The sequence below is a fragment of the Erpetoichthys calabaricus genome, chromosome 12 (assembly GCF_900747795.2).
Source record: "Erpetoichthys calabaricus chromosome 12, fErpCal1.3, whole genome shotgun sequence".
In the NCBI taxonomy this organism is placed as follows: Eukaryota; Metazoa; Chordata; class Cladistia; order Polypteriformes; family Polypteridae; genus Erpetoichthys; species Erpetoichthys calabaricus.
In genome coordinates this window covers 30,922,752-30,949,327 of record NC_041405.2, presented here as the reverse complement: position 1 = coordinate 30,949,327, position 26,576 = coordinate 30,922,752, and the positions used below count along the sequence as shown (strand labels likewise).

Here is a 26,576-nt window from a genome sequence, read left to right as displayed (position 1 = left end):
TTATGTGATATCATCTACTGTTAAATTCTGCTCCGTACTTGTAATATTTTTATTTTTATACTGTATTGATTATTTGTTCTGTTCTGTGTATTGTATTGTACTGACACCCACTACATGCCCAACCTGCCTGGGAAGGGCTCTCTCTTTGAACTGCCTTTCCCAAGGTTTCTTCCATTTTTTCCCTACAAGGGGGTTTCCTTGTCTTCTTAGACAGTCAAGGCTGGGGGGCTGTCAAGAGGCAGGGCCTGTTAAAGCCCATTGCGGCACTTCTAGTGTGATTTTGGGCTACACCTAAATAAATTGTATTGTATTGTATTGTATCATATATAAAGATACAGCCAGGACATTACTGGTGATGCTAAGTTATTATTCACATATGACTGCAAAGCCCCAATTTTAGAAGCCATTCCTTCAGTGCCCCTCAGCTTATCCTTCATCATTCATGTTGAAGTGTTAATTGGCAATTAGAGCAACCTTTGTAATTGCATTAGCACTGCCGAAGCCTTTTGTTCTCTTTAATAACGCAAATAAAATGGCCAAAGTGAAACAGCTTTCTCAAGAAACATGTCAGCCTATTGTCTGCTTGCAAAGTGAAGGCTATTGCGAAGTGACAGACTGCCATGAAACTGAAGATTTCATTCAAAGTTATCTATTACTGTTGTGAGTGAAGAGGGGAGACCGGATCTGACCAGGATAGCAAAAGAAGGGAAAGGCTCAGATGCAAAACTTCATAAGAGGATAAGAACTTGAGAGTCTGTGTGAGAGAAATAAATGCCTTACCGGTCTTCAGCTGGCTTCTTCCTTAAATACACAGCAAACTCCAGTGTCACCTGCAACAGAGAAAAGGCGACTCCCAGATGCTGGCCTAACAGGCAGAGTTTCAAAGAAAAAGCCATACTTGAAACTGGCAAATAAAAAGAAGAGATTAGGGTTAAGGTGGCACCACAAAAAATTTTCATGGCCGAATTTATCACATAAATTATTAAATTAATTAAATTTATAACCATTATCAAAATGTAATGAAAAATGAATAATGCCTCCCTGTGCCTCCCTATGCCGCCACTGTTCGTAGATGGCGCATACTGGTGCCGTCTACAATGGGGAATTCCCGTTTCATGGTGATTCCCTTAAACGCCATGTTATGTCAAAATATTGTGAAAATAATTTGATTCAAAACAATATGTTTTTATATTTTAAAGTAATAGTGAATAGTTGATTAAAAATTATTATCACGTAATTGTTGTGTTTAGTGAATTATCTGTTATTTAACTTAAAATAAATTTCTAGTGCGTAGAAAGCGTTATTTTCTGTTTTAAGCAAAAACAAAAAAATCGTCCCAGTTTGAGGAAAAAATATTCTGGTAAGTCTATTTAATTCTATTCTTGGATATTTTTAAATTCATTTACATTATGTAAAAGTGAAAATCGTACAGCTGATTACTATTGGATAAAATTGTTTATAACTTTTTTACTAATAAAGATTTGTTAACAAAATTTTCACAAAATATTCTTCAAATCTTGTACTAAGAATATGTGTAAATAGATTTGCTAAACTGACACAAAAGCCATAAATAAATTAAATAATCAAAATGATAAATCTACGGTTTTCATCCATTTTCCAACCTGCTATATCCAAACACAGGGTCACGGGGGTCTGCTGGAGCCAATCCCAGCCAAGACAGGGCGCAAGGCAGGAAACAAACCCCGGGCAGGGCACCAGCCCACCGCAGGGCATGCACACACACACACACCAAGCACACACTAGGGACAATTTAGGATTGCCAATGCACCTAACCTGCATGTCTTTGGACTGTGGGAGGAAACCCACGCAGAGAACATGCAAACTCCACACAGGGAGAACCCGGGAAGCAAACCCAGGTCTCCTAACTGCAAGGCAGCAGCGCTACAACTGCTACGGTTTTCATGTCAAAATGAGAAACATACATTTAAAAAAAAAAACTTTAAAATCGACCCCAAGCATTAAAATTTGTAAAATTTCGGATGCCAGTTTCTCTTCAAGTAATGATATTAAAAATCCATCCATCCACCCATCCATTTTCCAACCCGCTGAATCCGAAGACAGGGTCACGGGGGTCTGCTGGAGCCAATCCCAGCCAACACAGGGCGCAAGGCAGGAACCAATCCCGGGCAGGGTGCCAACCCACCGCAGGATACACACAAACACACCCACACACCAAGCCCAATTTAGAATCGCCAATCCACCTAAACTGCATGTCTGTGGACTGTGGGAGGAAACCGGAGCGCCCGGAGGAAACCCACGCAGACACGGGGAGAACATGCAAACTCCACGCAGGGAGGACCCGGGAAGCAAACCCAGGTCCCCAGGTCTCCCAACTGCGAGGCAGCAGCGCTACCCACTGCGCCACCGTGCCGCCCATATTAAAAATCCTATCAGAACATCTATGCATCAAGGCAGGCTGGATGCCTTAGCTCTATTATGTATAGAAGCAGATGTGTTACGTAAGATTGATTATGAAGATCTAATCAAACAGTTTGCAAGGAAAAAAAGTAGGAGAAAATTATTAAGATAAAAATAAAATGAAGCATACAAAAATAAATATTATTTTCCTACTTACTATAAGTATGTTTTGTTTAATTTCGAATTTTCAATAACAAAATAAAATTTTATTTTCTAGTTTGTTATTGTTTTAATATTTTGAATTACTAGTGTAAAGGGACACCAAAATTACTTAGTGCTTAGGGCATCTAAGGGTCTTAATCCGGCCCTTACTGCAGGCCATGGCCACAAGATGAGAAAAAAACCCCGGATAGCGACACTAAATAGGCAGCCTACCAGACACAACTCAGCCGGTATCTAATGGGAGTTTGGTTTTCAAGAGCTGTTGAAACTCATTCAAGCATTTTGACAGGTAATTTTAACCAGCCATTGCTGTAACAGTAAACATGAGGACATACATGGGATCAGTAAAGTGTCTAATGCAAAATTACTAGCTAAACAATCAAATGGAAATGAATGACAGCCCCAGTAAAAGACTCCACAGTAAATGAAAGATTCATCCATCTCCAAATTTTCAAACCGTTTTATCCAGTCTAGGGTTGCAGAAATGCATAACTTCATTAAAGCTTTGTAAAGCACAGATATCACATTAAATTGTGACTTGGCAGGGGGCTCAGTGTTTGCTGGGAGACTGGAGCGCATTGTAGAGGACTGCAGAATGCTATTCATTGCCTCCTTCTTTCTTGCTCAGCCTTTTCCACCAGCCTGAAACAATCGGAGCTCAGAGCAGCCCGCGTCCAAGTGGGAGCGACGAACAGAAGACGCTTTAATTCTGCTCAACAAAGGCAGCCCTCTGTGCTGTTTATAGCCCACTGGGTAGCTCAAGTGAGCGCATAGCTTCCATGAAATCTTCAGTAATACTCAGCTCAGTCATGAAGACATGTTTCAAAGCACACACATAAAAAGTATTGAGAGGTAAGTCATTTTAATTTCTCTTGTATTTTATTATTTATATTCCCATGTGACTTCAGTGTAACGGAGTACTCTTTTGCAAATGTTTACTTTTAGCTAACAAAGAATAAGGAGTTACTTCTAATTCCTTCCTTAGGCTAAACAGATAAAAATTATGCCACTAAATCTGTCTATGCTGTAGATATGTTAAAAACGTCCCTGCAAATCAGGTGCGAAACCTTTCTGCTGTCACCTGAATGAGCTCTTGAAAGCTGTAAATGTGCCTTTCACGAATTTCTACCCGATTCCACCAGGGGGCAGTGGTTCTCCACTCATTTACTGTAACGGTTTACTTTGAATTTGCAGGCGTGGTGAGCTGAACTTCTTTCTATTTATCATTTACACTTGGATTAAAAAATACATTAGACTGTAAGTTTTTTGCATGTATTTGTGACATTAACGATTTAAAAATAAAATATAGGAAGGGTCGATGATGAACTTGTGTTGCATTTATTGTAGGACATATCACTACAAAAAGGTAGCTTAGATTCTCAGCAATGGTAATGTGTAACGATTTTCATTACTTTTAAAAAAATCATAGCTTGGATTTTATATTTACCCTAAAAAGAAAAAAAAATCGCCCATCCATTTTCCAAACTCATCTAATCCAGTTATTAGGTCTCAGTCTATCCTGGTGTCCTGCTATCTCATGTCGGTCGCCCTGTCATGTTTTGCTGGCGTTATAAGCAGAAGAAGCAACTTGTGAAAGACATGGCTGATGGATCACACTGCCTATCAAATTCTGGTGCCTTCACATTTAGTAATGAAAAACTGTGTAAAGCAAGAAATCAAGAGAGGAAAATAGGGGAAAAAAATTTGAAATTAACACCTTAAAAGGACTATGTGAAAATGACATTTGAGAACCGTGGTGTAAATGGGTACAATCCGGAGACCACCCCTGGACAGGGCTGCAGTCTAAACCATGGGATATGCAGACACACCCTTAAAATTATTAAGCATGGCTCAATTTAGAATCGCCATTTTACATGTTTTTCAGGTTAAAGGAAATCTACAAAGTCATGGAGAGAATGTGCAGACTCCACTCATGGGCAGATAGAAGGTCAATGGGTGTGTGTGGTAGCAGGACATGCTGCTGTGCCATCTTAAATCTAAAAGCAGTAATTAAAAATAATTTCCACTCCTTTGTTCTAGCAAATGGTGCAGGACCACTGACTCTCACACCGGTAGACTCAATGACAGTTTCTGTCATTTACTTATGTGGTAGTTTCCCAGTTGGAGTAGAGGCAGATCAACTGACTTGCTCGTGGTGTCAGTAGTGGGATTTGAACCTGCAACCTCAGGGAATGAAGTCCAGAGCTTTGACAACTGTGCCACACAGAGCTTGTTCGATAAACAGCATGTTCTTGTGCCTATAAATAAATATTGTTGTAGGTCAAGGGAATAACAGGAGTCAAGAAGAAATGTTGGGTTGACAGATGGGCCACCCTGTATACATTAAAAATAAAGAAAATGAAATAAACAATCACTTCACAGTGCAGTATAGCAACAAGTCAAATTTCTAGCCTTTGGCTGTGAATTTACAGGCTCTGGAGTGTGGCCCAGTCTCAGGGTAGGAGCTCCGTAGTGTGGGTGACTCATTTCATTAACGATACGTCACTTTCAGGAAGCACCTTGCTTTCACAGCTCCTGGAATGGAAGGGACACGGTCAGCAGCCCTCAATGGCCATCTTCTCTGAGCTGGGGGTGACAAAAGAGATAAGGGAGTCAGCGATTGCACCCTCTGGTGTCTCAGGGTGGAAGTGCTTACCTCAGATGAGCCTGGTAGGTGACCCCCTCGACATGAATGGCTGACTATATATTGTGGAGGTTCGGCCCTTTAACACAGACAGACAGACCACAGAAGTCCAAAATCACACACATTTAATATTCTTTATGGCTTTACAGCACCACACAATGCATTAATCAGCTATAATTGCCCACAGTCCCTTCTTTTCTCTTTCCTTTTCTCAATTCTTCTGCCGTCTCTACTCCTCTCCTTGCAAGCTCCATCCTCTGCCTACCCGACTCTGGCTCATCTAATGGAGTGAGGCGGCCCTTTTTATAATGCCCCGGATGTGCTCCAGGTGTTCTGTGATGACCACCCGGCAGCACTTCCTGGTGTGGCGGAAGTGCTGCAGTCCAATTAGTAATCATCTGGGCGCCCCCTGGAGGTGGCCATGGGCCCCAACAGGGTTGAGCTTCTAAGCTCCGATCCTGTGGCCCTGATGCAGACCAGGGCAGCTGCACTCTCATGTCCCAGCAGAGGTATTGTCCCTCTCCCAGTCCTTCCACCTTCCAGGTGTCCTAGCTGGGGAGGTTCCCCAGCCGTCTGCCACAATATGACACATCTGTGGCGCTCTATATAAATATATAGATAATAGCAGACCTTGAGCCAAAAACGCTGTGGGGAACCAGCAGGCCCCTGTTTAATCCAAAGGAAATGAGGAAAAATTGGGCAAAATAAATGGCGTACAATGGTGCTAAAACAAGAAAAAGAAGCTGTGCCTCTGAACATTGCATCTCAGTTGCTGGTAGTGAACAAACTAACTGACATCTTCTGGTCCCAGTTGTTTTTGTAGTGCTGACTCCCAGACAGGAGGGTCATAATGACATGACCCAGAATTAACTTCTTTCACCTTCCGTTTGAGCTTCCCCTGAACTGTGGATGAAAAGAGAGATTGTGTTAATAAAAGCACCCTATCATATATATATGCAAAGGTTGAAATCACAGTCTGATTATTTGGGTGGACACCTAGCAGGTAATGTTGGTGATTGGTCGACCAGTTGGCAAACATTCACCACACCCTCTCAGTTGGCGAGAAGCAGCTCTTGGGCATGTTATAGAGTACCTGTCAAATAATACAAAGAGTACGCAACATGTGTTTCACCCTGATTGGAGCGCATCATGCATACGTTCCTTTGCTTCTCCTTGCAAGGATCAAACCTTGGATGTCAGTGCCTGAGGCAAAGCCTCAGACGTTGTGCCATGGCAGAGAACGTGCTTCTGGTGATATGATGCTGCAGCTCCGAAGCACTTCCAAGTGAGGTTGGAACGTTATGGAGTAGGGACTCCCAAATCCGGCAGCTCCCTCGTGGTGACCCATGCAGAGATCTAAGCCAGGGTTCGCCTTGTCATCTAGAATCCTGGGGGAGACAACGCCCCGTGTAAGCTGTCTCCCCCTGTCCTTCCACTTGGAGGGGGTCCAAGCCAGGTATGGATGTAGGCCATGCCTCACAATAAATATACAATACAATACAATACAATTTATTTTTGTATAGCCTAAGATCACACAAGAAGTTCCGCAATGTACTTTAACAGGCCCTGCCTCTTGACAGCTCCCCATACATACATACATACATACATATATACATACAAGGGTGGGCAATAGTAGGTTTCCAGTTGTCCTTATGGAAAAAGACATGCAGGTTGTGATTATTACAATGGCTTTTTTAACTTTATTAACTCTAAAGAATGTCAGATTTATCACAATGGCAAACTGTACCTACTGCAGGTGCTCACAACTGCAAACCTACTGTCGCCTACCCTAGTATATATATATTTGCGTCTGTGTGTGTGAATATATATATATATATATATATATATATATATATATATATATATATATATATATATATATACAGTATATATATATATATATATATATATATATATATATATATATATATATATATATATATTTTTTTTTTTTTTTTTTTTTTAATTCTACACGTGTCATGTTTATGTAGGTGTGTGTGTTTTGTTTTTCTTTGTTGGTATTATATTACTTTCACTATTCTGAAGAGACACAAAAGTAAGAATTTCATTGTACAAACCAATATTGATGTGTTTTTTAAAAGGTGACCTTTTTATCATTGCTGGCTGAAAAGCAAGTGTCCCATCTGTCATCTTCACTACTTCTCTATCTTTGCCCTAATGAGTTGAAAATTTCTTCTTTCTTCCATTTGACTGGATTCCATAACTTGTTCCATAAGCTTATTAAATAATTGAATCCAAGGACCACAGAAAGCAACTAGAGTAGAGGGGGTCTGAGGGGATTAGGGTCCACAGACATCACTTCAGTTTTCTGTATTGTTACTGTATGCATTATGGCTGCATGTGTGAGTGGACACCCCGTCCTGGGCTGTTTCCTGGCCTTACACACAATGCTACCCGGCTCTGGCCCCTTACAACTCTAAAAACTGGATTAAGTCAGCTAAGAATGTGACATACTTTACGGTCAGGGTTAACACTGTTGCTTCACAGCTCCGGGAGCCTGGATTCAAATACAAGCTCAGTCTTTGTCTGTGTAGAGGTTGCATGTTCTCCCAATCTCTCGATGGACATTCCATTCGCAGCGAACGCTTTGTGTTTGTGGATGCTGTGATGGGCTGCCCCCCTGCCCAGGGCTGTTTTGTTCCTTCCAAAATGGGTTCTGCCCCCCTCAACCCTGAATTAGATTACATACATTTGAGAAGGATAACATGTACCTTAGTGTCTTTCATAAAATTATATGCAAAATAAAACTTGCCTGTTTCGCTCATCACTAATGCTGCTACGTCATGGGGTCAGAGTCCTGGGTTTGACTCCTGCATCCCTCTTTGACCATGTGGAGTTTGCATGTTCTCGTTGAAGTCTTTCTGGATTTTTCTAAATTAACTCGTGCTTCTAAGTTTGTCCCCATGTGAGTGGGCTCTACCCTGGACAAAACATTTCCTGTCTTAAGCCCAATGTTACCTGGGTAGGCTATGGCCCTTTCATAAGCCTGAACTGGAATACAGTAAACTGGTTTGAGAAGGTTGTTTTTTGACACTTTTAGCATTGCTGCCTGGGACTGTCAGGAGTCTGAGTTCAAATCCAAGTCTTGTCATATTCTGTATGGAGTTTGCATCTTCTCCCCATGTCCATAAAGGAATATCTCCCAGCTAACCCTGTTTGTGTTTGTAGGCCCTGCAATGGACTGGCTCCATGTCCTGGGATGGTTTGTAAATTAGATGAAGTAAATTTTAGAAGGACTAATTTTTTGACTTACTGAATAAACTCTTGATAACGTATACCTTACTGACTTATGGTTTTCCTTTCTGTTCATAAAGTAAGAATGTCAGGCATGAAGAAACAACTTCCTTCCCCAACGATTTCAACTAGGAAGCCATTTTACCCTACAGACTCTTCACTTCAAATGACCAAAGAAAGTCACCTTTCCCCGGGACCTCACATAAGGAGTCCTTTTGCCCCTAGAACAAACCCTACAGCAACATCTAATTCAATTCCACTAAGCCCAGTGGTGAAAAAGAAAATGGGGGTCTCCTCATTCAGTCGCTCAGGTAAATTCCTCAACAGCACTGAACAATTGCCCTCATTCCCAGAAGCAGAAGATGTTGGCTGCAGACCTAGGTCTTCAGGCTCTAAGGCTGTTTCTAGTCGAGTGCCTGTAAAGTCTCTGACAGGACACTTTGAAATCCTGGATGCAGGTCAAGAAAAGAAGTCCTCTGAGACCAATTCAGCATCTTACATCTTGTCATCTTCAAAGTCAGAAAGTAAGAACATGAACACTAGTGGCAGTCATAGATCACAAGACTTCCAAAAGGTGTACAGTCAGGTTGTTACTGGCGTTGATAACAACAGTCAGGCAGACAAGTTATCTTTAAAGGTTGCTAACAAAGACTGGAAGGTGAATTCTCCAGAAGTCATTCTTTCCAAAAGCTCATGTCCTCTGTTTCAACCTCTATGTACAGACCCCACCGTCTCCAGCTGCTTACCAAGGCCGAGAAGCAGAAGCATGCAAAGATCTTCAGATCACCATATGAAAGATATTCCTCCAAGTGAGATTAACCCCACTTTTAAATTCAACCCAACAATCTCCTATTCAAAGCGCTCCAGCAGTCTACCTAGAAGTTCCTTTTCCAGGTTTCTGCCTAAACAAGATGGTGCAGACTGTGAACTCCAAGTCTCCATTCCTATCATCGATGATTCCAGTGCACGCCGTCCTCTAAGCCTTATAAAAAAAACAAACTTGATGAACTCACCTCTACCGACTGCCAGTGATGGTACATCCCAACAATGTCCTCGCTCTCAAGACTGTGTGGAGAGCTACACTCAGAATTTCTCATTCAAACATAGACCATCTTCTATTGCACAGCCTGGTATCTCCCAGGCTTTAAGCAAGGAAACAAATGTTTCAAAATTATACAGCCATAAAACAGACTGCTTTACTGGGATTCAAAATACTAGCTCTGGGCTGCCAGGCTTTCTTAGATCTGAAGCAGTCAAAGAGCAGTATCAGAGCTTGGCTCCTCAGATGTCTGAACCTGAAAATGAGCAGTCTTCCATGTTTCAAATGGGGTCACTTTCAACAGAGTTTGAAGACCTGCAGACCAGATGGTCTTCACGACCACTTTTGGTAACCAATAAAGGAGAGGGCCACTCTGCATCTCAGTCATTGACTATCAGTGATACAGAAATAGGATTTCAGGCTAAAACTGAAAACATATGGCAATCAAACAAAATCTCTGAGCTGACAACTGAGCCCTGGCCAGACAACTTGGTGGAAGGGTACTGGGAGCAGCATCTGGAAGAGTCCACTTCATCCCCAGTGCCTGATTCAAATCAAACTGAGACATATGACAGTCAGTGGATACAGGGTCCAGAATGGGAAAACACAAAAGGGGATATACCATTGCATAGAGTTTTACAAAATGAAGAAATGCTATTGGAATTGGACATGGTGAGCATCCTACCAAGGAAAGACTACTGTGAGGCTGCAGGGGCTGGTAAGTGTGCATTGGTGTGTGATGAGAATAAGTTCACAGTGTCGGTAAGAAATAAAAAGAGCTGTCAACATGATTCATGTTATAGCATATAAACTTGATGAAACCAGGAAATCTATGAACAACTTAAGATAGAGTGACCGTAAATTCTATAGTAGGGGAAGAAACCAGCTGGTTTAAGCATGTTAAAGGTAGACCACCACCTTAGACTGCTACTTCCTAATTTGGCATTTGAGACACTGAGGATCTATCACTCCCACCTATTCATATCTATCTATCTATCTATCTATCTATCTATCTATCTATCTATCTATCTATCTATCTATCTATCTATCTATCTATCTATCTATCTATCTATCTAATTGTGTCTACTACACTAACATCTATCTATCTATCTATCTATCTATCTATCTATCTATCTATCTATCTATCTATCTATCTATCTATCTAATTGTGTCTACTACACTAACATCTATCTATCTATCTATCTATCTATCTATCTATCTATCTATCTATCTATCTATCTATCTATCTATCTATCTATCTATCTATCTATCTATCTATCTACCTATCTATCTATCTATCTATCTATCTAATTGTGTCTACTACACTAACATCTATCTATCTATCTATCTATCTATCTATCTATCTATCTATCTATCTATCTATCTATCTATCTATCTATCTGTCTGTCTGTCTGTCTGTCTGTCTGTCTGTCTGTCTCTCTGTCTATCTATCTATCTATCTATCTATCTATCTATCTATCTATCTATCTATCTATCATGTGGCTTTAGAAACTGGAAGGCTTATTAGTGATTCAACTAAAAAACCAACGCGTTTACGTACAAGACATGTTCTCACTTGACTGTCCTCAAGGTTTTCTTTCTTTATTTCTTTCCAAGTTCATTTCACGTGGCGCTGAGACGTCTCTTGCCACTTTGTTACATGCAGGTTCTGCACCATTACAAGAAACACCAGCCTTGATATGGTGGTAGGAGATGCCTTCCACAGTAACATCCCACGCTGCTCTATGTGGCAAAGGTCTGTGCTGTCTAATGTCTTTGTGTGCGTGCATATGGTGACTAACCACTTCCTATGATCAGTTAAAAACGTTTTCCTATTTGAGGTCCTTTGCAGCTTATGACTCAGCCAAACTGTAAACATATTCTAGGCTGCTTAAACCATCTTTGAAAAAAGAAATACTTTAAATTGATTTGTTTTATTTAGAATATTATGAAGTTACCAAAAATTACAGTTGCATCAAAAGCTGAAGAACACATGATTGAATTGCAGTGGGACATAAAAGTATTCAAGCTATTATAATAATAGTATTTTTAAACATAGAAAAATGCATTTTATCCTGCTCAGGGAGTGGGCACTTCAAATGGATGAGCCATCCCACACCTTGAAAAGTAAATTTATTAAATTTTGTTTGGATTCAAGCCTGAAAATATGCACATACCAAAAAAGAAGGAAAATTCTTGCAGCAAAAAAAAAATCAGACTTATAAAATCTGCCATACGAAAGTTTCACTGCAAGTTACCCTTTATAAATTACAATTTCCTTGTAAATATGCGTATGTGAGTGAATGTTGCCACGAAACATCCAAATATGGAACATGCTCGTCACCCTCACACAAAATGCAATCACAATGTTTCAGAACTTCATTGGCTGGTAGAGCTGCTCCCTCCTGGCACATCGAGACCCCATGACCGGCCCTCAAGAGTATCAGGCTGTGCTATACAATTGAGAGTGTTACATTACAGCACCTCTCTTCTTCGTTTAGGGGTCTGGGAAAGGTGCCAGTATCTTTGCGGGTAGCCACTGTCACCTGGCACATGTAATGACGTGCCTGCTGTTAGAATGAACTGTACAGGCCATATCAAAACACAAGGTTCAACCAGTGAGTTTCCAACAAGCCCGCTGCCATGTACAGCACCATCACGTCTGCCAAAGCTACTACCTCAAAATAAAAGGATCAGCGGTTGACCCAACCCATCAAGACACAACATTTGTCAGCCACATCTTGGCATCACAGATGACTTGTGCATTAATGGAATGTCACTGGTTATGGTTAACAAAAGCAACTTCATTCTCGCTTGGTGCCGTTATTGCAATATGGGTGTCATTAACTGCTCTGATTACGTTAGGAGAACTGGACATTGCTGCAAATTAACTTTAAATGTCGACATAAATCTGTTAAGTTTAAAATATGTACACCCACGCCATACAAAAACTGAATGTAGCATCTCGTCAGTTGGTTAATGACTGAGAAGTTACAACATGTAGCGGGTATTAACTGATAAAAAAAACAAAAAGTACTTCAGTGCAAATACACAGAATTGGCCCTCTTAAAATGGAATTAAAATGCAGTCTGTGTATAATATTCACCACTTTTGAGGTGTAAAATGTTTGTCACATCAACATACATTGTAATAATGGCTCAGTCAGGTCAGGCTCAGGTTGGGGAGAATGCACTGGTACAGCATATTGACGCACCCACCACATCACAAAACAGCCGGATCCTGGTTGGCAACTCCTCCCCCCACCAAGGCAGACTCGCGATCCAGTCTCAACCTCCGGAAATGACCATCTATCTGCTGCAGCCAGGTGTTACATGGGCGTCCCCTTGGCCTGGTCCAGCCACTCAGGTCCTTAGTAATGAAGATCACCCTCGGGGAATCGCGCCACAAGGTCATAGTGTCGTAACTGATGCTCTCTCACAGTGCTGGTAATGTGCCTCATTCGGGACTCCATGAACAATCGCTCATTCGACACAAAGTCAAACCAGTGGTACTCAAGGCTTCTCCAATGAGATACAGTACTGAAGGAGTCTTGTCTTCGTCTCAAGTCACCACATAGTGTTCATGTCTTGCAACCATATAGCAAAACAGGAAGCACCAGGACTCTTGGACCTTCGTCCTTTTAAATAGATATTAGGAGCGCCACACACCCCTTTCCACCAACCTCAAGACTCCACATCCTCTCCCAATCTGTCTACTGACTTCATAGGAAGACTCATCAGAGACATGAGTGTCACTGCAGAGGTAAGTAAACCACTCAACATAACTGACACTTTCTCTGAAGACAGACATACTGCTGAGTAATATGAAATATTATGCATCATTTAGTTGGTTTGGCTGCATTTCCCTACTTGATCAAGCGTGTGGTCCTTTCCCAGTTTCTTCAAAATGTTGCGTATGTATGGGTTAGGATTGCCGTAAATATACACTACATTGCCCATCAAGTTTTCTTGCATAATTCCTTACATTTGTGTATGAACCTAAAGAGGCTTTAAATGTTCATATGCAAGCTTTATAAATGAGACCCCTAGTCTGGGATAAGACGAGACTCCAGTCCTTGCACTTCCACAAACTGCTAAAGGAATGATCACACCACTGCTGTATTTCCTGTCTGAGTACAGCACAGTACATCCACATTATGTGCTCTACCTATGGAGGCTGGGAGCATGCACTGATACAGCAAGTTGCCACACCCACCACACGACGAACCACATCAGGATCCCAAAATGCAATGGGTGACACCACAGCACCACACAAGTTTCAAATGGAATGGAACAGTGTGAGGTTTTTTAGTACAGCATCCATGAATTTCCCAAATCCAGCTAACAAAATTCAGAGTCACAGAGAACTGGAGCCAGTCCTCAGCTACGTTAAATAAACAGCAGGAACTAACCCAGCACAGAGGGCACACATCCACCTTACACCAAGTTAGAGCTGCCAGGCTTTAATAAGACTGGATTTCAGTGCAGCCTCCTTAACATTGGAAGTAGCAGTGCATATCGCTCTTCAGAAGAGGTCATCCACCCGAAGCTAAGCATGTTCAGGCCCAGCCAGTGCTTAGATAAGAGATCAACTAGGAAAAACTTGGGTTGCTGTAGGAAGAGGTGTTGAAGAGGCCAGCAGGGGGCGCCTACCCTGTCGTCTGAATGTGGATCCCAATGCCCCAGTGCAGTGATGGGGACACTGTGCTGTACAAATGGTGTCGTCTTTCAGATGAGACATGAAATCGAGGTTCTGACAAAGGGCATCCTTCATAAAGGGTAGGGTGTATCCCAATGTCCTGGCTAAATTGCCCATCATGGCCTGGTCATTCTGGCCCACTAATCATCCCCTGTCTCTAACTGGCTAACTATCTAATCCAAATCCAAATCCAAATTATATTATGTGATATCATCAACTGTTAAATTCTGCTCTGTACTTGTAATATATTTATTTTACTATTATACTGTATTGAGGATTAGTTGTGTTTTGTTCTGTGTATTGTGTTGTATTGATCCCCTTCTTTTTGACACCCACTGCACGCCTAACCTGCCTGGGAAGGGGTCTCTTTTTGGACTGCCTTTCTCAAGGTTTCTTCCATTTTCTTCCCTACAAGGTTTTGTTGGGAGTTTTCCTTGTCTTCGTAGAGAGTCAAGGCTGAGGGGCTGTCAAGAGGCAGGGCCTGTTAAAGCCCATTGCGGCACTTCTTGTGTGATTTTGGGCTATATACAAAGAATAAATTGTATTGTATTGTATTGTATCTCTCACCCCTTCACCAAGTAATGTGTGGTAAGTGTACTGGTACAAAATGGCTGCCACCTGCTGATGCTACACAGTAGTGGTGGTTGAACTGGCTCCCCAGTCATTGTATAAAGCACTTTGAGTAGTGAGAAAAGTGCTATATAAATGTAAAGAATAATTATTATTATTATTACTACATATGGAAACTTAAAATGGCAATTATCTAAAAAAATATAATGCTGGAAGGGAAATCTTTTTTTTTTTTGTTCTTTATTTCGCCTTATACAATTTCTTGTATTAGGAATTTGTTAGTTTTTGCATACCCCTTGGGGTCAGAGTGCAGGGTCAGCCATTGTACAGCGCCCCTGGAGCAATTACAGGTTAAGGGTCTTGCTCAAGGGCCCAGCAGAGTAGGATCTCTTTTTGGCAGTGACGGGGATTCGAACCAGCAACCTTCTGGATACCAGCGCAGGTCCTTAGCCTCAGAGCCACCACTCCACCCCAAATCTTAGATTCAAACCCACTTATAATACGGGATGACTGGGGGGTTCAAGTGGAGACATGGTATGGACCAACCCTGATTGGGATTCCAGTCAATCACATTGCACATTTGAGAAGTATCCAATCAAGCAAACCTGCAAATTTTGGGATGTGACAAACTGGAATATATGGAGAAATCCCACGCAGATAACGAAAGAATGTCCACACTTCATACAGCCCAGAAACCACGGCCACTTTAGATATGGGGCAGCAGCACCACCGACCACTGTTTCACTGTGCCTTCCACAAGAGATAGATAACATGATTAATTACACAAGGAGAACATATAAACTGTACACAGATGGTGACCTGGTTAGGAAATGAACGCAAAACTTTGGAGCTGTGGTGTAGCAGTAGATAGATAGGTAGGTAGATAGATAGATAGATAGATAGATAGATAGATAGATAGATAGATAGATAGATAGATAGATAGATAGATAGATAGATAGATAGATAGATAGATAGATAGATAGATAGATAGATAGATAGATAGATAGATAGATAGATAGATAGATAGATACTTTATTAATCCCAAGGGGAAATTCACATACTCCAGCAGCAGCATACTGATAAAAATCAATATTAAATTAAAGAGTAATAAAAATGCAGGAATAACAGACAATAACTTTGTATAATGTTAACGTTTACCCCCCGAGGTGGAATTGAAGAGTGGCATAGAAGAACGATCTCCTCAGTCTGTCAGTGGAGCAGGACGGTGACAGCAGTCTGTCGCTGAAGCCGCTCCTCTGTCTGGAGATGATCCTGTTTAATGGATGCAGTGGATTCTCCATAATTGATAGGAGCCTGCTGAGCGCCCGTCACTCTGTCAAACTGTCCAGCTCCGTGCCTACAATAGAGCCTGCCTATGCATCACCACACTGTCCAGTCAGGGCCATCTTACCGTATGGACACTGGCCGGGACCCCAGGAGCATATGGGCCCATGATGTTTCTGATGCCTATGTATGTTTCTGTTTTGCTATCGAAACAGGGGCCCCTATGCACTACTTTGCCCAGGGGGGCCTATGATGCTGTTAAGACGGTCCTGAGTCAGTCATTCATTTTCTAACCCACCTTAGCCCAGGGTTGCCTGGGTCTGGTGGAGCCTAACCCAGCTAGCATTGGGTGCAAGGCAGGCACAAACCCTGGATAAGACGCAAGTAGGGCCAGTTTGGAAATATCAAGTACTCCAACCTGCATGTCTTTGGCGTGTGGGAGGAAGCCAAAGCACCCGGAGGATACCCACCCACACACAGGGAGAATATGCCAACTTGAAACCCTGGTATCCTCACTGTGAGGCAGCAAAATTGTCTAACTAAAATTTAGAGCCAAGTGAGAAACAAGAAAGACGCATTTGGTTAATCCACTTTTAGAGAAAATCCAAGCAAAATGACACATTTTATTGGCTAACTAAAAAGATTACAATATGCAAGCTTTCGAGGCAACTCAGGCCTCTTCTTCAGGCAAGATTTTTTCAACTTTTAGAGAAATTCAGTCAGTCATTATGCAACCCGCTATATCCTAACACAGCTTCACGGGGGTCTCCTGGAGCCAATCCCAGCCAACACAGGGCACAAGGCAGGAACATATCCCAGGCAGGGAACCTTTTAGATAAATTATTACTTTTAATTGCCAAATCAATACTAAAGAAATATTCATTTGATGGACATTTCCTAATGGACCTAAATCTGAGATTCCTGGCTGTTTTACCAGCCTGGCACCCACCTCTCTGCTACAAATGAGCCTTTTTCCAGAGGTGCACCCTAATGCATCCTGCACTGCCATCTGCTCCTTTAACCCCAACTTTCTGCTGCCCATCTATTGCTGTGCCCAAATGAGTCAGGCCTTCAGATCACCACCCACTCTCCCACCATTACTGTTCTTTCTTATACTTCCTTCACAATGACGTGAGAAAACAAAAATCCAAGACACTTCAATTTATCTCTGATGCCTTCCATTCCAGTGTAGGGATAAATCAAATCCCCTGCCTGGTTTGCTTATCACCAGCCTACAGCAAAATTCCATTTAGTCTTAGGTGTCTATTTTTTTGGGGGGGGGGGGGGGGGCAGCCAAAAATATTCAGGGCAAAAAAAAAATACAACTCACACGAACCTGAGTTAAACAAAGGCAAAAGCAGGACCAAAAAGATGTCATTAACAAACAGATGCCGAGAGTTTTAGGGAGCAAGTGATACCAGCTGAATAACTGATATGGCATATATAGGGCATACAATGCCAACCATTGGTCAGTATATCAGAAAATCAAGAGACAAGAGGTGAGAAAAACTTTACAGTGAGGGGAGGATGACACAGGAGTACCCTTTATGGTGTAAATCATTTTGCCTCCCATTGTCATCTTTGTTGGGCATTACAGTGGTGAAGTGCCTTACAGTAAAGAGACCAGGGTTCATGTCTCAGGTCCTCTCTGCATGGAGCTTGCATGTTCTCCCCATGTCTGCATAAGCTTCCTCCCAAAGTCCAAAGACATGAAAGTTAGGTGACTTGGTGTGACGAAGGGGATTCTGCTCCACGCTCCCATCTTGTTTCCAGGAGCCCTTGAACCTGACACCATCGGTAATGTCACCGATGAGCTTGGCAGTGAGGCATAACAATGAAGCAAGGGGATGGTGTAAAAATGCCAAGTGCTTTTATTAAAACAAAATAATCAAAACAGTGTCCAAACAAAGGTGCAGTTCCTCAAATATCCATAAATAAATAATCCCATAAAACGAGTAAAAGGTGGAGGTTAAAAAAAAATAAATTAATAAATCCTTTAAAATGAGGGTAAAACAACGGCTGGAAGCAATCTCTTAAGAACCAAAGCCTTCTTTTTATCTGGTGGCTCCCCAGCTTCTCCCATCGGGCTTTGCAACAAGAGAGTCGCCCTACCTGCAGCTGACCTTCTTTCTACGCTCTGATCTGGAGGCTTCCTGATCCCTGGCTTCGGTTCAGCACTCTCCAGACCGAGACTTAGGTTCCCCCAACGGCCAGGATGCTCACACTGGGGAATCCATCTCCCAAGCCTCCTGACTCCCGCTGTCTTACGCGACGAGCCATCCTTCTTCTGGTTACTCCCGCTCCTCACAGAATGCTCAGTGGGAGCGACCACAATCGACTGCCCAAGGTGTCGGCCAAACACCCCGCTAGGTCTCAACTGTCCAGCTGCCTGCGAGCCTGCGCGTGCATGCGCACACAAGCATGCTCGCTCTCTCGCATCAGCTATCCTCTCCCTGCTTCCTGCCTTCTTCCTCACTCCTGCAACATCCGTCACTCTGTTTTTCTTTTCGGGAACCGCTCGGCCACACACTACCACGCCCCCTCGCTAAGCCACAAGTGCGGCGATTATCTAGTTTAAAAACTGGCCCTTCTGACATAAGCTGTGGACCCGCTATACCACACTTGGCAACACTAAATTGGCCCTAATATGTGTTTGGTTTATTCCAGCCCCCGTCATGTGACCATCGTCTGCATTAAGTGGGCTACAAAATAACATAACATGTCATCTTTCTAAGTTGACCTTCAGCTGCCAGTCACAGCAAGGTATATGGTGGATCTTGGTTGCATTTTACTGCAGCTCCTGAATCCTCACTCTTGTGAGTGCCCTTGAGCGCCCCCACCTGGTGGGAGTTGTCTTACAGCACATTAAAACATCTCATGATCATAGGGCATCATAGTACATCCCTGCTGTCCTACCTGGAAACTACCTAAGGCTCTTTGGCTTCCCAGTGATGTGAAATCAGCTTGGCAAAATGGGGTGATGGACACCAGTTCTGAGCCTCTGATGATGACTTGCAAAGCATACAACATGACAGTAATTTAAAGGAAATGTCCATCCATCTATCCATTCTCCAACCCGCTGAATCTGAACACAGCGTCAAAGGGGTCTGCTGGAGCCAATCCCAGCCAACACAGGGCACAAGGCAGGAACCAATCCCAGACAGGGTGCCAACCCACCACAGGACACACACAAACACACCAAGCACACACTAGGGCCAATTTAGAATCGCCAATCCACCTAACCTGCATGTCTTTGGACTGTGGGAAGAAACCGGAGCGCCCGGAGGAAACCAACACAGACACGGGGAGAACATGCAAGCTCCACACAGGGAGGACCCGGGAAGCGAACCCGGGTCTCCTAACTGCGAGGCAGCAGCTGTAGACGAAGACACCAGACAAGACAGCAGGTGTGGTCATATAGCAGCTTTATTTTCTCATCGTCACAGTGAGCAGGTTTCAGAAAAACAGGCAATCAATATTACTTGACAGCGTCAGGGCTCTTCTGAACACTGTTTGTTGGGTGGGGCAAAGTTTTTATACCCCTAGAATGCGTGATTTAATATTCATTATGAAAATGCAACAGTCAACACTTTATTATACACAATCCTTGAGCCCCTTCAATGCTCCTTGTGCAACTTGATTCCTTGGCTCCTTTGTTATGGCGTTCAGATGTAAACTAAGGGAAAACGTGATAAGGCAGTCTCAGTGTGGAATGCTTAGACATTGAGTTCTTTTGACAAATATTTTTCTGTTTGCTCAGCAAAGCATGTTTTTAAAGCTTACTTCTGCTTAACTCCTTAGACAAGGATTAGTACAAACAAAGAGAACATTCATCTTCCACACAGCGCTACCACTGCGCCACCATGCCGCCCTAAAGGAAATGTGTTTAGCAAAAAGAGAAGATGTACTTGGCTGCAGCTCCTGGGCTGTGGGTTTGAATCTTGGCCTAATCACTATCTGCAGGGAGTTTGCCTTTTCTCTGTGAGTTTCTAATTTTCTTTCCATATCCCAAAGACAGGAGTTAACTGGTGACTTTAAAGTGGCCTGATGTGGGTGTGTGTGTGTGTGTGTGTGTGTACCCTGCAATAGGGTGCCCACTGAATTCTGCTACCACACACCCTGAACTAGGTTAGACAGACTTCATAATGAAGGCGGAAAAGGGTTGGATTTATTTAGAGTTTTTTCAATTTTCATTATTTTTTTATTTCTTTTTAAAAGTTCAATGATATTAAAGATATTTGTGAGAGCCTGGGACATAGAAAATTATAGCCTAGGTTTCCCATATACACCTGTATAAGGCAAAAATTTAAATCCTAAATTCCAATCCAAAACAAGAGAAGTAATGAGAATAATCAATAAGCCATGTCATTAATTTTGAGATCATAGTTATTATCTAAATCTAAAATTTTAATTGCAAATGACAAAAAATTACATGATAATTTGATATTGACTGGAAATTATTTTCTGTTAATGAGTTAAAAGATTTAAGGTTATAGCCAAGTTTGTGTTTCAATATTAAAAATAAAAAAACAAAAATAAAAAAACAATGTTTTCACCATATATATATGAGATGACCCCCAAAACAAGACTGGTTTAACAGGTGGAGGCCACTGACATTTTTCCCTCCTCATCTGTTTTTTCACTAGTTTTGCATTTGGCTACGGTCAGGGTCACTACTGGTAGCATGAGGTGATACCTGGACCCTACAGAGATTGCACAGGTAGTCCAACTTCTCCTGGATGGCACATCAATACGTGCCATTGCCAGAAGGTTTGCTGTGTCTCCAGGCACAGTCTCAAGGACATAAAGGAGATTCCAGGAGACAGGCAGTTACTCTCAGAGAGCTGGACAGGGCTGTAGAAGGTCCTTAACCCATCACCAGGACTGACCAGTATCTGATCCTTTGGGCAAGGAGGAACAGGATGAGTACTGTCAGAGCCTACAAAATGACCTCCAGCAGCCCACTGGTGTGAATGTCTCTGACCAAACTATCAGAAGCAGACTTCATGAGGGTGGCCTGAGGGCCTGATGTCCTCTAGTGGACCCTGTGCTCACTGCCCGGCACCGTGGAACACGATTGGCATTTGCCATAGAATACCAGAATTGGCAGGTCCACCACTGGCACCCTATGCTTTTCACAGATGAGAGCAGGTTCACCCTGAGCACCTGTGACAGACCTGAAAGGGTCTGGAGAAGCCATGGAGAATTTATGCTGCCTGTAACAGCGTTCAGCATGACTGGTTTGGTGATCGGTCAGTGATGGTCTGGGGTGGCATATCCATGGAAGGACGCACAGACCTGTACAGCCTAGACAATGGCACCTTGACTGCCATTAGGTATCGAGATGAAATCCTTGGACCCATTGTCAGACCCTATGCTAGTGCACTGGGTCCTGGGTTCCTCCTGGCGCACGACAATGCCTGGCCTCTTGTGGCGAGAGTATGCAGGCAGTTCCTGGAGGATGACGGAATTGATACCATTGACTGGCCCCCACACTCGCCTGATCTAAATCCAATAGAACACCTCTGGGACATTATGGTCCATTCCATCCAACGCCGCCAGGTTGCACCTCAGACTGTCCAGGAGCTCAGTGATGTCCTGGTCCAGATCTAGGAGGAGATCCCCCAGGTCACCATCTGTCGTCTCATTATGAGCATGCCACAACATTGTCAGGCATGCATACAAGCACGTGAGGGCCATACAAACTACTGAGTACGATTCTTAGTTGATGCTCGGTAAAATGGACTAGCCTGCCTGCCGCATCATTTTTTCACTTTGATTTTTGGGGTGTCTTTGAATTCAGCCCTCCGTACGTTGATCATTTTCATTTCCATCAAACAATGTGGCATCCTTTCATTCCTAACACATTACCCAGTCCATATCGGTAGAGATATCCAGCAGGATTTTTTTTCCCATTGAGATCTGATGTTTTTAAAGTGTTCCTTTAACTTTTTTGAGCAGTTTATATATATATATGTATAAAAGTAAAGGTCTGTGATATGGTTTGTATATTTGTAGGTAGAAATCCACAAAGGGAGAAAATGAGGCACGTATCCTATATACTGTATATATACATATATTATGGTTGGGTGAAGGATAACACAAGTGCAAAATGATATATGTTGTGTTGCCAACATGGCCACCCCTTTAAATAATGGAAAGTTTTAAACAAAATAAAGAGAAAGCACTCGATGGTATATTACAGGAACACAAAGTCATAGGCTGCAGTGACTCTTCCATGAATTCAAATAAACACAAATAAATAACAACTGGGTCTGTCTTTGGGGAAGAGCTCCATCCTGTGGCTAGCCCAGTCTTAAATGAGATTTGAATGGAAAAAGAATCGATGCTGTTAGCAACAGTCCCCAATCATGTCCTGGAGTGGTGCTGCTCACCTTGGATGAGCCTGGAATGTGTCGCTCTGACATGTAGGCATGACAATATATGTATGTATGCATATACAGTATATACATACATATATATGTAGCTGTCAAATAAACGAACCACACGCAGTGGCGCAACGTTAGGGGCATCGCCTCTGACGCTGACGTCCGAGGTTCGATTCCCGAGAGGGAGTGCAGTGGAGTGTGTACAGCTGATGAGCCCAGAATGAGGGCGAAACATGTGTTGTGTACTCTTTGCATTTATTTGACAGTAAACTATTTCAACCATTCTATGATCTGCTCCTCACAAACTGAGGGCACCGTGGCGGATGTTAGCAGATTGCTGGCCAACCACAAGCATTACCTGGTAGGTAACCACCCATACAATCAGATTGTGACACAGACTACGAATGCTGTGAATATATATATATATATATATATCCATCCATCCATTATGCAACATTCTATATCCTAACTACAGGGTCACGGGGATCTGCTGGAGCCAAACTCAGCCAACACAAGGTGCAAGGCAGGAAACAAACCCCGGGCAGGGTGCCAGCCCACCACATATATATATATATATATATATATATATATATATATATATATATATATATATATATATATATATATATATGCAGTTGGAGATCCACAAAGGGAGTAAAAACGAATCATGTATCATAAAATAGTTTTATTCCTGAGCTTTCAACCCCTATCAGGGGTTTTCATCACAGGATAATGCTTAGACTTGCCAGAGAGTTGGCCGAGTCTTGGCTATCAGATGAAAATGCCATCAACAGACACTTGGACATAAACCCAGCATATGCCAACTTAAGAAGGACATATGCACTTTAATTTAACGATAAACCCCCCCCCCCTTTTGATCATACGGACTTAGTCACCTCCACCCACCCCCCCCTGAATGTGTTGCTATATATTGCCTTTGATTCTTGTAAGTCTAAGCATTATCCTCTGATGAAGACCCCTGATAGGGGTTGAAAGCTCAGGAATAAAACTATTTTATGATACGTGATTCGTTTTTTCTCCCTTTGTGGATCTCCAACTGCAAATATGCAAACCGTATCACAGACCTTCTCTTCCATATATATATATATATATATATATATATATATATATGTATATATATATATATATATATATATGTATATATATATATATATATATATATATATATATATATATATATATATATATATATAGGTCTAATCACAATCTGATTATTTGGGTGGTGTGGAAAGATCAGCCCTGGCACAGACAGGCAGACACCAATGTTCAAACCCACATCACACTTATTTACATTTCTATTTACAGTGAACATAGTCCCGCACACAACCCAGTGCCCCTTCACCAATCACCCTCAGTCCGGGCCTCTTCAATTTCCAGCCTTCCTTCACCACCTCCACTCCTCTCCTCTGAGTTTCGTCCTCTTCCTCCCGACTCCGGCTCATGACTGGAGGGAAGTGGCCCCTTTTATTTCCACCCGGATGTGCTCCAGGTGCCTCCTGATGAGCTTCCTGCGGCACTGGTAATACTGACTGGTAATAGTGCTGACGTCCAGGGCTTCACAATCTTCTGGGCGCCCCCTGGCGGTGACCACGGGCCCCTATAGCGTTAAGCTTCCATGCTCAGTTCCCATGGCCCCCATACAAACCAGGGTGGCTGCCCTCTCGTGGTCCGGGGGAGGCGTAGTCCCTCTCCCAATCCTTCTAGGTGTCCCGGCTGGGCACAGCTCCCAGCTGCCCGCCACAGAGGTTACCCACCAGTTAAAAGCCTGTGGTTGGTCGGCCAGTCAGCAACCATCCGCCAATTCCTCTCAGTTGTGAGAAGCAGATCGTAGACATGTTATAGAGTACCTGTCAAATAATACAAAGAGTATACGGCACAATTATAAGACTAATAGCCTGGGTGCAACACAGGAATCAATCTTGGACTAAATACCAGTCATAGACCTTTCTACATATCAGACTCCATCCAAGCATAACACACAATGTGTGAGGCACAAATACATTGAATTATACAGTACATGCAAGTCAGAAATTTGACATGTAATTGTAACAGATGTGTAATCAGAATATTAGAAAAATATGTGCAAAATCTGTTTAGATATTAATATCCCCAATCTTTACAATAAGTGCTGCAGCAAGGTTAGTGAGCTGTCCTTCTAATGGTGTGTTAAACTGCACATACTGTAGCAGTAGTGATAGCAGAAATAATTGCAGTAGTAGTCATATTGTCACCTGTACAGAGTGTACACAAGAAATGTGACGAAAAAAGAGAAGACCATTGAGTCAGTCAGGCTTGTTTGTTTAGTTAATAGCTAAGTTCTCCGAATATCTCATTCAGGTTCTTCTTAAAGACTGTCAAGGTTTCTGCTTCACCTTCATTATTCCAGATACCCACAACACTTTGCATGAAGAAGTGCTTTGTGACTTCAATCTTAAATGCACTTCTCCTTAATTTCCCCTGGAGTCCTCGAGAATGTGATTCACCATTACCTTCAGGATCTACTGTACTGTATCAATACCACTGATAATTTTGGATTTGGCCACAATGCAGTCTCCTTTGCTTGAGGCTGAACAGATTTTATTCTCGGAGTCTGTCACAGTATGACGTGTCCTTAAGTCCTGGGATACAACTGGTTGCTTTCGTCTGCACAGCTTCAAGTGCTGCTATATCTTTTTAGTAGTGTGATGACCTGAACTGCACACAATACCCCAGATGTGATCTTACTCATGCATTATATAATGTAAGCATATATAATGTCCCTTGCTTCATACTGAACAGTTTTTAATATATAACCTAATATTTTATTTGCCTTTGTAATTGTTTCTGCAGATTGCTTAGATGATGGAAGCGTTGTGTTACATCCTAAATCCTTTTCAGAGCTTGCTTCCTGCAGGATAGTGTCTCTCATGTGCCCATGTACGTACGGCATGTTGCACTAAGTGCTTGAAGTACCTGAGACTTTTAGGCCGGGTTTATACTTCACGCAACGCAACACGTGCTCCAGTGAACGCTCCTGTTATTCAAGCACTTTACTATTTATACTTGCACGCATACTTTACGTACTGTACATCTGGAAGATTCCACCAGGTGGCAGTGCGAGATATTATCACGGTGAGAAAATGTTTGGCCTCGCTGTGTTGTGGAACACCCATTAAATTTTCAGGACACCTTGCTGCAATATATCTGAAAAGGATGTTTAATGATTAAATCCATCAATCCAGGGATGTTCATTCCAGCAAGCATTGGGCACGAGGCAGAAACAATCCCTACACTGGGCATCAGCTCATTGCAAGGTGAATACAAGCACACACATACATTGGAGTCATTTTTCCGACACCAAATCCCCAAACCTTCAAGTCTTTGGAAGGAAACTGAGCACACTGTGGAAACCCACCAGGAAAACATGCAAACTCCAAGCAGGGACGTGACTCCCTGTGAGACAGACTGTGCTGCCACAACATGTGTAATTATTATCAGTATTCATTATTTAAATGCAGTTAACGACTTATCTGTAAAATGTAACATACATACTTTAATGCATTTCGTCATGAAAGTGATATCAAGTAGAAATCTAAGGATTCTAAATGAGTCGAGAGTTAGAATATCATAAATGTAATGTGTCCTGTGTGTGGCGACTGCTGCTATCGGGTCAGAAGGAAGCCCTAGAAGCACATAGCGATTAACAACTGGGTCGGTTTTAAGATGACATTTACGATGGTCTGCTTTAATGACAAAATAAACTACGAGGTTAAAGTGGACATTTTGAGATTGAAGCTGAAGTTTTCACTTTAATCACAAAATAGACCTTTTCACTATGCCCGTCATTTTTTTTCTCTGTGGCTCAAATATGCTGCTGTACATTCTGATGATGGCGTGCAGGAGCAAAAAAATATTTTTTAAAAAGACGACACAGAAGATGGTATGTGAGACTTTTAAAGTGGATCATGTCATTATGATGGGGAATATGCGACGCTTGAATATAAAAGCACTACGAATGCATGACCACATCGAACCATTCATCAAACATCAAAGCAGGCACATCGATCCTGTAGGATCCTCAAAACGGCTTACTGTC

At 42.3% G+C, this 26,576-nt stretch overlaps 1 protein-coding gene across 1 annotated transcript in view; it reads left to right on the top strand.

The window, feature by feature from the left end:
- The first annotated feature begins 3,198 nt into the window (after window positions 1-3,198).
- The window catches only part of LOC127529865 (uncharacterized), a 30,365-nt gene continuing 6,987 nt past the window's right edge, over window positions 3,199-26,576 (top strand). The window contains exons 1-2 of the mRNA XM_051934926.1: window positions 3,199-3,453; window positions 8,581-10,257. Of these exons, the coding sequence (XP_051790886.1) occupies window positions 8,586-10,257 (1,672 nt within the window). The 5' untranslated portion in view covers window positions 3,199-3,453; window positions 8,581-8,585. The remainder of the gene's footprint in view (window positions 3,454-8,580; window positions 10,258-26,576) is intronic.